This window comes from Sturnira hondurensis, unplaced genomic scaffold, assembly GCF_014824575.4.
Source record: "Sturnira hondurensis isolate 20B ecotype Veracruz unplaced genomic scaffold, ASM1482457v3 Scaffold0020884, whole genome shotgun sequence".
In the NCBI taxonomy this organism is placed as follows: domain Eukaryota; kingdom Metazoa; phylum Chordata; class Mammalia; order Chiroptera; family Phyllostomidae; genus Sturnira; species Sturnira hondurensis.
The window spans coordinates 1803753-1816898 of record NW_028093515.1 but is presented as its reverse complement, the minus strand read 5'-3'; the positions used below and the strand labels follow the sequence as shown (position 1 = coordinate 1816898).

General features: G+C 41.8%; 1 protein-coding gene across 1 annotated transcript in view; it reads right to left on the bottom strand.

Moving 5' to 3' along the window:
• Positions 1-13146, bottom strand: part of WDR88 (WD repeat domain 88) — a 43378-nt gene that overhangs the window by 24832 nt on the left and 5400 nt on the right. Inside the window, exons 2-4 of the mRNA XM_037030820.1 lie at positions 1878-1988; positions 673-761; positions 14-77 (exon numbers count right to left, since the gene is read on the bottom strand). Of these exons, the coding sequence (XP_036886715.1) occupies positions 14-77; positions 673-761; positions 1878-1988 (264 nt within the window). The remainder of the gene's footprint in view (positions 1-13; positions 78-672; positions 762-1877; positions 1989-13146) is intronic.

The window sequence follows — 13146 nt, the reverse complement described above, 5'->3', positions numbered from 1 at the left end:
AGGGTGAACTTACCAGCAGCTTGCCTGTCTCAAGGTCCCAAGTCCTCACTGTCTTATCATAGGCTGCTGCGACAATTCTGGAAATACAATGATGAGCATAGGGTCTTTATGACAGAGACAGTTATGCACAGGGTTTCCTCATAGAACATTTTGATAATTCAGGACCAAGATTGCAAATAATAGGGAGATTTCTGTAAAGATACCCCATGACTCCCCACCCCATTAAGAGCAGTGGGTTCTCGCTGAAAACGGAGAGAACTCCATGCAGAATCGTCACTCCAAAACCATTCTCTTCCTTACTCCCCCAGGCATCCAAATCCACTCTTTCATGTTCAGGGGGCATTAAAGGTGTCAGCTCTTCTGTTCTACAGCTGACCATCTTCTTCTAAAGTGGTGTGTACATCTCGCAAGGATCACTCACTTAGCAGAAAAATGCTTTAATAGACCATGTCACTCTGAAATGTTTTACTGTACATTTTGCAAAATAATAAACATACCTTTGCCTTGTTACAGTGCATGTTTCCATGGCAACCTTTGTCCCCTATGTAAGGTAAATTTCCATGACAGTGCAATTCCCATATTATTTGTACTCAACTGCCCCCGGTGTGCTGTACGCTGGCCTGCCTCTTCACTCTCACTTTTCCTGACCAGTGCAAGGGAAGGAAAGGTCACCTTCTGCTGTCAGCCGTGACACTGCACTCTAAAACAGGAGCTTTGGGCCCGTGCTCAAAATCCCGAACAATAGATCCATCCACAGCATCCTCAAATCAACAGGGGAGAGGAACAGAGAGGGACAGAGGTCACTGAGGCGCTGACCGAAGTTGTCAACTGAGCTCCACATCTGCCCTGAGCTTGTCTGCAATGGCAAAGTGTGAGAACCACATGGTCCTGTGACTCCTGTCCAGCTCAAAAGGGTGAAGGGACATCACCCAGGGTCACACAGCTAGTGGGTCCCAAATGTGGAGTCTGAACCACTTAGACAGTTCCCAAACCCTCCTGCCTAGTCTGCCCGGCAGTGGCACCCACTAATGACACAGAGAACGTTTGTCCAAGGTCATCTGGAGGGTGAGAAGTTATCCTCCACCCAGTTACCTGAACGGGAACCCAGGAACCAGCCTTAACTCATTCCACCCTGTCTCTCTCCTGCCCCTGAAGCCAGAGGACAAAACAAAAACTCAAAACTGATTGTCCTGAGCCAGCTGCAGCCACATGGTCGTCTGTGGCCTAGCCCTGGAGGAACATTGCCATCTGCCAGCCCTGCTCCTGACTGATCAGCAAAGGCCCCCAACAGGCCTACCAGGGTCTGCCGGCTATGCCCAGAAGGCTTCGGAAGAGTCCTTGGGGACCACCTCTCCATAACCTTGTTCCCTGTGCCCCTGTCTCCTGCACTTTGGGACACTGACCTCAGGCCTGCCTCTACCAACCCGCCTTCATCAACAGGTCCCATACCTGGCCACTTTTCTAGCCTCAGTGACCAGCCAGGCCTGGTCATATCATGTCTGTGGGTGGAATTCAAGTTTCCAAGTGAGAAGGAGACCCAAGGAATGGCATGGCCCAGATACTCCAGCTGGGCCCTAGGCACTACTGGGCCCCTCCAAGGAAAGGTGAGGGATTCCCAGTCCAGTGGCCTCCACCCCCTGTTCCCACCATTTCCAAATCAGCCGTCTGACAGCAGCTACACTAACTTCATCTCTCTCCAGTGGCTCGACACTAGCGTGAGCCCTCACTTTGCTTCTCCTTCTTGCACTTGGCTCAGAAAGGCCCCTCCAACTCTTTGTGGTCCTTGAGAGCATAGAAACTCAGCCCTGGGGACTCTCCACAAGAGGTGACGTAAGCTTATAGGATGCTTTGGTTCCACCTAACATGGGGCCGCCTACCCACAGCTTCACTGTGCAGTCATAGGAGCCACTGAGGAGCTTCGTGTCATCCACGCAGAAGAGACAAGAACTCACAGTGTGCTGGTGTCCACTCAGAATTTGAAATGGGATCTGAAAAAAAAAAAAGATAAACCAAATGAATCCAACAGGAGGGTGCAGAATACAAGATCAATATTTTTTTTTTGCAAGATTCAAGTTTATTGCTTTTATACCAGTAGGCTGGATCCTAGGGCAGAACAGTCCAGAAAAATAGCTATATAAATGAGTCAAGATGCAAATATTGGCATTATACCCAGAAGATAAATCACTTAAAAGGCTTAGCAGTGTAATGTCTGACAACTCAAAGAACTCATCAGGATAGATTTCTTTTTACTTTCTTCTTTTTTAAAGAAATATTTCAGATTTCTTTCACATTTTTTATTGTTGTTCAAGTACAATTGTCTCCACTTTCCCCCACCACTCCCCACCACTCCAGCCATCTCCTACTTCTCACCCTTGATCCTAACCCCCCCCTTGGTGTTGTTGCTGTGTCCTTTATACATGTCAAGATCAATATTTTTAAAAATCGATTGTATTTCTATATGGACAATCCAGGCAAAATTAAGGGGAAAAATCATGCATAAAAGCATCAAAATAGGAATAAAGTTAAGGGGAAAAAATGTAAAACTTATACTCTGAAAATGGCAAAACATTGTACAAAAATTTTTTTAAAAACCTAAATAAATAGGAAACCATTCTATGGTCGTGGATTATCAAATTTACTATCACTAAGATGAAAATAATCTCCAAGCCCTGGCCAGTGTGGCTCAGTTGGTTGAGCATTGAACTGCAAAGCAAAAGGTCAGGAGACAAAAGCTCACCGGTCAGAGCACATGCCTGAGCGGCGAGACTAGGCCCTGATTGGGGAATATGCAAGAGGCAACTGATTGATGCTCCTCCCACATATCAGTATTTCTCTCCCTCTCCTTCTCCCTTCCTCCCTCCTCCTCTCTCCAAAAATAAATAAATAAGATGTATAAAAATAAAATAAAAAATATATCCTCTGGTGTGGGGGCAACTTTTCATGCAAGTCCCCCCGTCCACCGTGGATGAAAGTAAACAATGCCAAGACATGATCTGCTTGGGGATGACAGGTGGCCGATCTCTCAAAAGGGAAGGGCCTCGAGCCCCTTCCTCTAGGGACTTTTATTGGGTTGTAACACACAGGAATACAGGGCGGCAAGGATCAAACAGTAGATAACATTTCAAAGAAATTTGAGTGCTTAGTCTGAGTCAGAGTCTGTCAGGAAGGGGGTTTTGCAGAAACTTTAGGATTTCCTGTTTTGACCCTCAACATAGGAATGAAAGCACTCTTAGCAGAGCAGGTTTCACAGGATTTTTAGGAATTCTTTGTGATACCAGATTTCCACCCCCAGGATCTGCTCTAGCAAGGCAAGGAGCTGCACTCAGGTATTCAGGCTTAAGTGGGTTAGAGCCAAGAAGCGCTTCTCCCAGAGGACATGGGGACTTGGGCTATGTCACATAGCTGGGGGGCAAGGGTCCACTGCTTATTCTTTGTTGCAGCCCCCCAAGTCATTGGCCTCCCTAGTGATCGAGTCTGGTTTAGGTAACCCCTCCTCTGTGAGGAGACTTACCCGTCATGGACTTCCAACCATGCTTTGGGGGCAGGGAGGAGACTGAGGCAGCATTTGCTACCAGAGACAGGCTTTGTCTCCTGTGGCTTGCATTCCAGAGGTTGCTCACTCATCCTTAGCCATGAGAGGTAGTTACAATTCCTGAAACCAGGCAGAGCGGTCCACAACACTCTGATGAGGATTTTAAAATTTTTTTTTAAAAAGAAAATAATCTCCAAAGTGATCTACACATTCCAGTCAACACTATCCCATCAAAATTCCAGCTGAAATTGACAAGCTGATTCTAAAATTTATATGGAAACTCAAAAGAAGCAGAATACCTTAAACAACCTTGAAAAAAAAAGCAAAGCTGGAGGACTCACAAGTCCCAATTTCAAAACTTACTACATAAAAAGTTACAATAATCAAGACAGTGTAGGACTGGCACAGACATAAAGATCAATGGACAGAACTGAGAATCCCAAAATGGGCCCTCATATTTTGGGGCAGTCAATTTTCACAAGGGTGCCTAGATCATTAAAGATAGAAAGAGAATAGTCTTGTCAACAAACAGTGCTAGGAAAAGTGGATGTCCACATGCAGAAGAATAACGCTGGACTCCTATCTCACACCATGTAAATTAACTCAAAATGTGTCAAAGACCTAACCATGAGAGCCAAAACCACAAGACTCTTGGAAGAAAACACAGGTACAAATCTTCATGAACTTGGATTAGGCAATGGTCTCTTAGATAAGACACTAAAAGCACAAACAGCAGTAGCAACCACCACTGTGATAAACTGTACATTACCAAAATTAAAAATTTTTGTGCTTCCAAACACAACATCAAGAAAGTGGAAAAATTTCCCTGGCTGGTGTAGCTCAGTGGATTGAGTGAGGGCCTGCGAACCAGAGGATCGCAGTTTGATTCCCAGTCAGGGCACATGCCTGGGTTGCAGGCCAGTTCCCAGCAGGGCATGCATGAGAGGCAACCATACATTGGTGTTTCTCTCCTTCTCTCCTTCCCTTCCCCTCTAAAGATAAATAAACAAAATCTTAGAAAAAAAAGAAAGTGAAAAATTTACAGAATGGGAAAAAATGTTTGCAAATCATACATCAGATAAGGAACTTGTATGCAGACTATATAAAGAGCTCTTGAAACTCGACCATATAATACTCACACTACTCTCACACTACCCAGGAAGTGGTACAGTGTTATTTGAAAGTGGATTTGGATTAACTGTAAATATATTGCTCTTGGGCAACCAGTATAAAACAGTAAAAAAAAACAAAAAAAAAACACAAAAAACCCACTATTCCTGCTATGCTAACAAAGGAGAGAAAATGGAATCACATAGAATGTTGTACTAAAATCATAAAAGACAGACTAAAAGTGGAAGCAAATATAGCACAACTATATAAAAAATCACCTTGAATAATTTAAATCCACGAATTAAAAAGATAGAGATTGTCAGAATGGATGAAAAAACAAAAGCTAACAATACCGCATCTACAAGAAACCCACTTTAGATACAAACTCACATATAGATTAAAAGTAAATACATGGAGAATAATGTATCATACTAACACTAATCAAAAGAAAGCAAGAGTAGCCCTGGCCAGTGCAGCTCAGTTGGTTGGAGTGTTGCCCGTAAACCAAAATGTCGTGAGTTTGATTCCCCATCAGAGCACATTTCTAGGTTGTGGGTTTGGTCCTGGGCAGGGCACACATGAGAGAGAGGTGGTCAATGTTTCTTGCATCGATGTGTCTCTCCTTCTTTCTATATCTCCCTCCTTTCCCCTCACTCCAAAATCAATAAGCATGTCCTCGGGTGAAGATGAGAAAACAAAAGCAAGAGTTTATTAGTCTTAGTCTTAATATTAGTTATATTAGTAGTTATATTAGTCTTAGACAAAGCAGACTTCACAGAAAGAAAAGCTATCAGGGATGAGAAGGGGTATTACATAATGACAAAGGGGCAATTCTCCAAGAAGATACAATAATCCTTAATGGGTATGTGCCTAACACCAGAGCACTGAACTGCATGAGGCAAAAACTAAGAAAATTGCAAAGAGAAGTAGATGAGGCTACTCTCATAGCTAGAGAACCAGGGCCCCTCCGTGAGAAATGAACAGATCCAGCAAGATGTACAAGGACGTAGTGGAACTCAACAACACCATCGGTCAATTGGATGTAAAGGACATCCGTAAAGTATATCATCCATCATAGCAGAATACAGAGTCTCTTCAAGGTAGACCATATTCCAAGCCATAAAACTCACCTTAACAAATTTAAAAGAACATAAATCATATACTGCCTGTTCTCAGAACACAATGGAATTACAGAAAGACGGTTGGAATGCTAAAATACATAGAGACTAAATACATCTATAAATAACATATGGTTCAAAAAAGGAATCTTGGGAAAATTTTTAAATATTTTCAACTAAACAAATATAACACAACTTATCAAAATTTGTGCAGTGCAGTAAAGAGTGCTTAGAGGGAAATTTATACCATTGAATACATGTATTAAATAAGAAAAAAGATCTACCATTAATATCTAAATTTTCACCTTAGAAAAATAGAAAAAAGAAGAGTATATTAAAGAGTATATATAAGCAAGAAGAAGAAAAGTAATAAGGTTTAGAACATAAATCAATAAAATTGAAAACAGGAAATCAATGAACCCAAAAGCTGGTCTTTTAAAAGATCAACAAAATTGACGAACCTCTAGCCAGGGTAACTAAGAGAAAAGGAGAGAGGATGGAAATCACTAATAGAAATAAAAGAGACATCACTACGGATCTGATGGACATTAAAAAGATAATCAAGGAATACTATAAACAGTTCTATCCCCACAAATTTGATAGCCTGAAATGCAATTTACCAAATTCAAATTTGAAAATAAAATAGACTAATGCCTTGAAAGCTACAACTTGCCAAAACTCATGCAAGAAGAAATAGATCATTTGAATAAGCTTTTTATCTATTAAAGAAATTGAATCACTAATTAATAATCTTTCAAAATAGAAACTACCAGGACCAGACAGGTTCACTGCTAAGTTCTACCAAACGTTTATGGAATAAATTATACCAGATTTTCTACAGTCTTTTTCAAAGAATAGAAGCAGAGGGAAGACTTCCTAATTCATTCTGTGAGGCTATCTAGCATCACCCAAATACCAGAAACAGACAATGACATTACAGAAAAAGAAAACTACAGACCAGAATCTCTCATGAACATAAATGGAAAATTCATCATCAAATATTAGCAAGCAGAATTCAACAATGTGTAGAAAGGATTATACATCACGACCAAGTGGGATTTTCTTGGGTATGCAAGACTGGTTCAATATTTAAAAATAAATTAACGTGATCTGTCACATCAATAGGCTAAAAAAGAAAATTATGTGATCATAGCAATAGGTGTAAAAAAAGCATTTGACAAAATCCAACACCCATTTGTTATACAAAAAAAATACTCAAAAAATTAGGAATAGAGGGGAACTTCTCAACTTGACAAATAAATAGCTACCAAAAAAATCCTTCACTAAGCAAAAAAGAAAAAAGGACTCATGAACATGGACAACCATGTAATAATTGCAGGGGAAAGAGGGTATAAGGGGCATAAACAGTAATGGGAAAAAACACACTTAAAAAGAACCCCTTCAGCTAACATAATACTTAATGGTAAGAAATTCAAAGCTTTCCCACTAAGACCAGGTACAAGGCAAGGTGTTCTTTCTTTCCACTCCTTTTCAACATTGTACCAGAAGTTCTAGCTCATGCAATAAGATAAGAAAAGGAAATAAAATGTATAAGACTTGGGCAGGGGAAACCTTGGCAGGGTGGCTCAGTTGGTTGGAGCATTGTCCCATTCACTGAAATGTTGCAGGTTTGCAGGGAACATACCTAAGTTTCAGGTTCAATTCCCAGTCAGGGCATGAATGGGAAGCAACCAATCAATTGTCTCTCTCTCTCTCCCCCCTCCCCTTCCTCCTTCTCTACCATCAATAAACATACCCTCAACTGAGGATTTTTTTAAATGGGAAAGAAGAAATAAAATCGTCTTAGTTCACAGATAACATCATCACCTATATACAAAATTCAAAAGGTTCAATAAAACACTAGTGCAGCTAATAGTGATTATAATAAGGTTGTAGGATACCAAGCTAATATATAGAAGATTAATCACTTTCTTGTATACTAACAATGAACAAGTAGAATTTTAGGTTTAAAACACAGTTGTCATTTACATTAGCACACAAAAAATTAAATATCTAACAAAATATGTGTAAGATCTATATTAAAAAATACAAAATTCTGATGAAGAAAATAAGGAGCTAAATACAATAAATGGAGAGATATTCTATGTTCATGGATAAGAAAACTGAATATTGTCAAGATGTTAGTTTTTCCCACTTGATCTATGGATTCAGCACAATCCCAATCAAAATTTCATCAAGTTATTTTGTGTATATTAACAAACTGATTCTGCCCTGGCTGGTGTGGCTCAGTGGATTGAGCATGGGCCTGTGAACCCAACAACCGTGGTTCGATTCCCAGTCGGGGCACAAGCCTGGGTTGTGGGCCAGGTCCCCAGTGGTGGCCACAGGAGAGGCAACCATACATTGATGTTTCTCTCCCTCTCTCCTTCCTTTCCCCTCTAAAGATAAATAAATAAAATCTTTAAAAAAAGATATTTCATATATTATGTCATCAGAAATTTGTTAATTAAAAAACACAATAATAATACCTGAATGGCCAAAATCCAGAATACTGACAACACCAAATGTTGACAAGGATGTGGAACAACAGAAATTCTCATTCATTGCTGGTGGGAATGCAAAATGGTACAAATACCTTGGAAGACTAAACATTCTTTTTTTTTCATGGTTATTCGTTTTTCTTTCTTTTTTTTCTATTTTTATTATATTTTATTGATTATGCTATTAAAGTTGTCCTGATTTTCCCCCTTTATCCCATCCACCCAGCGCCCCACACTCCCTCAGGCAATCTCCCCACTATTGTTCACATCCATGGGTCATGTGTATAGGTCCTTTGGCTTCTCCATTTCCTATGCTGTACTTTACATCCCCGTGGCTACTTTATAACTACCTATTTGTGCTTCTTAATCCTCTCACCTCTTCACCCATTCTCACTCTCACCCCTCCCATCTGGCAACCTTCTGGTAACTAACTTCTTTTGCTTTTAAAAGTCTCTCTTTAATCTTTGGCTGTTTGATTATGATGTGTCTTAGAGTGGGCCTCTTTTCATCCATCATAATTAGAACTCTCTGTGCTTCCTGGACTTGTATGTCTATTTCCTACACCAAACTAGGGAAGTTTTCTTTCACTATTTTTTCAGATAAATTTGCGATTTCTTGCTCTTTCTCTTCTCCTTCTGACACATTTGAAGTTGTTGGACCTCTTCAAGTTGTCCCAGACACTGTTTGTACTATCGTCATTTTTTCAGATTCTTTTTTCTTGTTGTTCTAGGTGGTTGTTTTTTGCTTCCTTCTGTTCCAAATCACTGATTGGATCCTCATCTTTGTCCATTCTACTGTCGTTTCCCTATAAATTGTTCTTTATTTCAATTAGTGTATACTTTGTTTCTGACTGAGTGTTTTTTATGCTGCTGAGGTCCTCACTGAGTTCCTTGAGCATCCTTATAAACAGTGTTTTGAACTCTGCTTCTGATAGATTGTTTATCTCCATTTCGTCTGGAGTTTTGATCTGTTCTTTCATTTGGACCATAGTTCTTTGTCTCCTCATTTTGGCAGCCTCCCTGTGGTTGTTCATGTGTATTCAGTAGAGCTACTTTGACTCCATGTCTTGGTGGTGTGGTGTAGTGTAGTAGATGTTCTGCAGGGTCTAGTGGCACAGTCTTTCCCCATCAACCAAGTTGGGTACTTGACCTTTGCCCTTTGTGTGGGCTGAATACACCCTCCTCTTGTAGTAGAGACTTGGTTGCTGTTGACCGATCAATGAGAAGTATTTACCTTGGCCAGTCAGCTGCAAGGACTGACCACTGACCACCAACCTCCACCCTCTGTGCAGGGTGGAGGTGGTATCCATCAGCTATGCAGGGGCAGGGTGGTATCCATTGGGTGTGTTGGCTCTGGGGTTTCCCTGGTGGTGCAAGCGAAGGTCAGCCTTGGCCTGCGTTTTGCCCGGGACCCTCTGCCTGAGCTGTAAAGCAATGTAAGATGGCTGCTACCTGTGCTGGGTTTAGAGATTCCCAGGTGAAGCCAAACTGTGACTACAATCTGGCTGCTGCTAGGGATTACCGAAACCAGCTGTTGCTTGTTTGATGGGATTTTAGGAACCAAATCCAATCATTCCAATGTAAAAGCATGTTGGGTGGGCCCATAAATTGGGTGGGGTAGAACCTCTGTAGATCTCCAAGGTGGGTAACACACTGTTAGCCAGGTTGGTGGAGTCTCAGATAAGGCACCAGCCTACTGGCTTTGTGTGGGGAGAGCTCAGCAGAGGAACAATGGCCTCTGAGAGCCCTGATGCCAGACACTTCAGTCTCTTCCTCTATACCACTGGTGCCCTTCAAGCTGCCACCCTGGTGCTGGAGCTCAGAGGGTGCAAATCTGAGTGGGTGAGTTTGTGTATAGGTTCTCCGAGAGGAGCTGCTTAGGACTCCAGCAGCCTTCTGCACTGATTCGATCTCCACTGGTTTTCACAGCCAGAAGCTGTGGCACTGGGACCCTGGGCTAGGGGGCCTGGTGTGGGTCTGGGACTCCTCACTCCCGAGATAGATCTCCTGAATTGTGATCCATGTGGGTGTGGAGCCAGCCTGTTCCACACCCAGGTCCCTCCTACTAGTCTGGATGGATATGGCTTCTTTAATTCCATAGTTGTCAACTTCCAATCAACTCGATTTTGTAGTTGTCAGACTTCCATTCAAGTCAATTTCTGATGTTTCTGAGTGATGATTGTTCTATATTTTAGTTGTAATTTTGATGGAGGTGTGTGAAGAGGCGAGTCATGTCTGCCTATGTCACCATCTTGACCAGAAGCTCAATCATGGTTCTAAATGTATTCTTTTTTTTCTTTTTTAAATATATTTTGTTGAATATGCTATTATAGTTGTCAATTTTCCCCTTTTCACTCCCTTCTACCCTGCACCTCCCCCTCCCACCCACATTCCCTCCTTTAGTTCATGTCCATGTGTCATAATTCTTCAGCTTCTACATTTCCCTACTATTCTTACTCTCTCCCTGTCTATCTTCTACCTACCTGCTGTGCTACTTATTCTCTGTACCTTTTCCCCCTCTCTCCTCCTCACACACCCCTGTTGCTAACCTTCCACGTGATCTCCATTTCTGTGGTTCTGTTCCTGTTCTAGTGGTTTGCTTAGTTTGTTTTTGATTTTATTTTAGGTGTGGTTGTTAATAATTGTGAGCTTGCTGTCATTTTACTATACATGCTTTTTATCTCCTTTTTCTTAGATAAGTTTCTTTAACATTTCATAAAATAAGGGCTTGGTGATGATGAACTCCTTTAACTTTACCTTATCTGAGAAGCATTTTATCTGCCTTTCCATTCTAAATGAAAGCTTTGCTGAACACAGCAATCTTGGATGTAGGTCCTTGCCTTTCATGACTTGGAATACTTCTTTCCAGCCTCCTCTTGCCTGTAAGGTCTCTTTTGAGAAATCAGCTGACAGTCTGATGGGAACTCCTTCATAGGTAACTGTTTCCTTATCTCTTGCTGCTTCTAGAATTCTCTCCTTCATTTTATTTTTGGCTAATGTAATTATAATGTGCCTTGGTGTGTTCCTTCTTGAGTCCAGCTTCTTTGGGACTCTCTGAGCTTCCTGGACTTCCTGGAAATCTATTTCCTTTGCCAGACTGTGGAAGTTCTCTGTTATTATTTAACTTCTCCACTTGTTGCTCCTCCTCTTCTCCTTCTGGCACCCCTATAATTTCAACTTTGGAACATGTAAAGATGTCCTGGAAGTTCCTAAGCCTCTCCTCATTTTCTTGAGTTCTTGTTTCTTCATTCATTTCTGATGGGGTGTTTCTTTCTTCCTCTGGTCCACTCCATTGATTTGAGCCCGTTTTCTTCCCATCACTATTGGTTCCCTCTACATTTGCCTTTATTTCACTTAGCATAGCCTTCATTTTTTCATCTAGTTTGCAACCACACTCAACCAATTCTGTGAGCATCCTGATTACCAGTGTTTTGAACTCTGCATCTAATAGGTTGGCTATCTCCTCATTGCTTAGTTGTGTTTTTTCTGGAGCTTTGATCTGTTCTTTCATTTGGGCCATCTTTTTAGTCCTGATGCTCCTGTTACGTAGTGAGAGGCAAAGCCTTAGGTGTTCACTTGGGCGGGTCAACCCAGTCGCTGGGTTGTGACACTGTATGTGGGGGCGGGGTCAGAGAGGGAATAATGGCACTTGCTCTGCTGTCTCTCGGATTTCAGTCACTTATGCCACTTCCCACAAGCAAAGTGGGCCCTTCTGGCGCTGATTCCCAGGTGGGTGGGGTTGTGTACATTCTAGGACCTTGTGGATCTCTCCAACGAACTCTCCTGTGAGGCTGGGAGTTTCTTCCAGCACCTCAACCCCCACAGGTGTTTTCAAAGAGTGATTTGAGGCTTTATTTCCCCACACTGGGACCTTGGGTTGTGTGGTCTGTCTCACTCCAGTTTTGCCTTGTTTATCTGTGTGCAAATGTGAGACTACCAGGTCTGCCAGCAGCCTTGCATGCCGTAGCCCACTCCACAATCCGCCACCTCACTGGGTCCACCATCGGATACTTTGCTGTGAGCCCTCTTCACCCCAGCTGCCCGACTCCGCCCCTCCTACCACTCTGGATGAATGTGTCGTCTTTAACTCCTTGGTTGTCGGATTTCCATAAAGTTCAATTTTTGTCACTACTTGTGGTTTTTTGCTTTTAAATTGTTGTTGTCCTTATTTTGGTTGTGCGAGGAGGCACAGTGTGTCTACCCGTGCCTTTATCTTGGCCAGAAGCATATAAACATATTCTCAACACACAGTTCAACAATCACATGACTTGGTATTTATCCAAAGAAGTTTAAATTTTATGTCCACACAAGAACTGCACATGAATGTTTGTAACAGCTTTATTCATAATTGCCAAAACTTCAAAACAATCTTGAAGAACCTAAAGACCTAAAGTCCTTCAGTAGGTGAATGGATAAACTATGGCAGATCGAGACAACAGGATATTGTTTAGTACTAAAAAGAAATGAACTATTAAGTCATGAAAAGACATGCAGGAAACTTAAATGCATACTACTAAGTGAAAGAAACCAGTCTGAAAAGACCACATACTGTATGTGTCCAAATATACAACATCCTGGTCCTGGCTGGTATGGCTCAGTGGACTGGGTGCTGGCCTGAGAATCAAAGAGTCGCCAGTTCGATTCCCAGTCAGGGCACATGCCTGGGTTGCAGGCCAGGTCCCCAGATGGGGGTGCAAGAGGCAACCTGTTGACATATTTCTCACACATCGATGTTTATCTCAGTCTCTTTCTCCCTCTCCTTCTCTCTAAAAATAAATAAATAAAATCTCAAACTAAACAAACTCCCTAAATATACGACCTTCTGGAAAAGGAAAAACTATGCAGACAACAAAACAATCAGTGGTTGCCAGAGGCTGGGAAAGTTG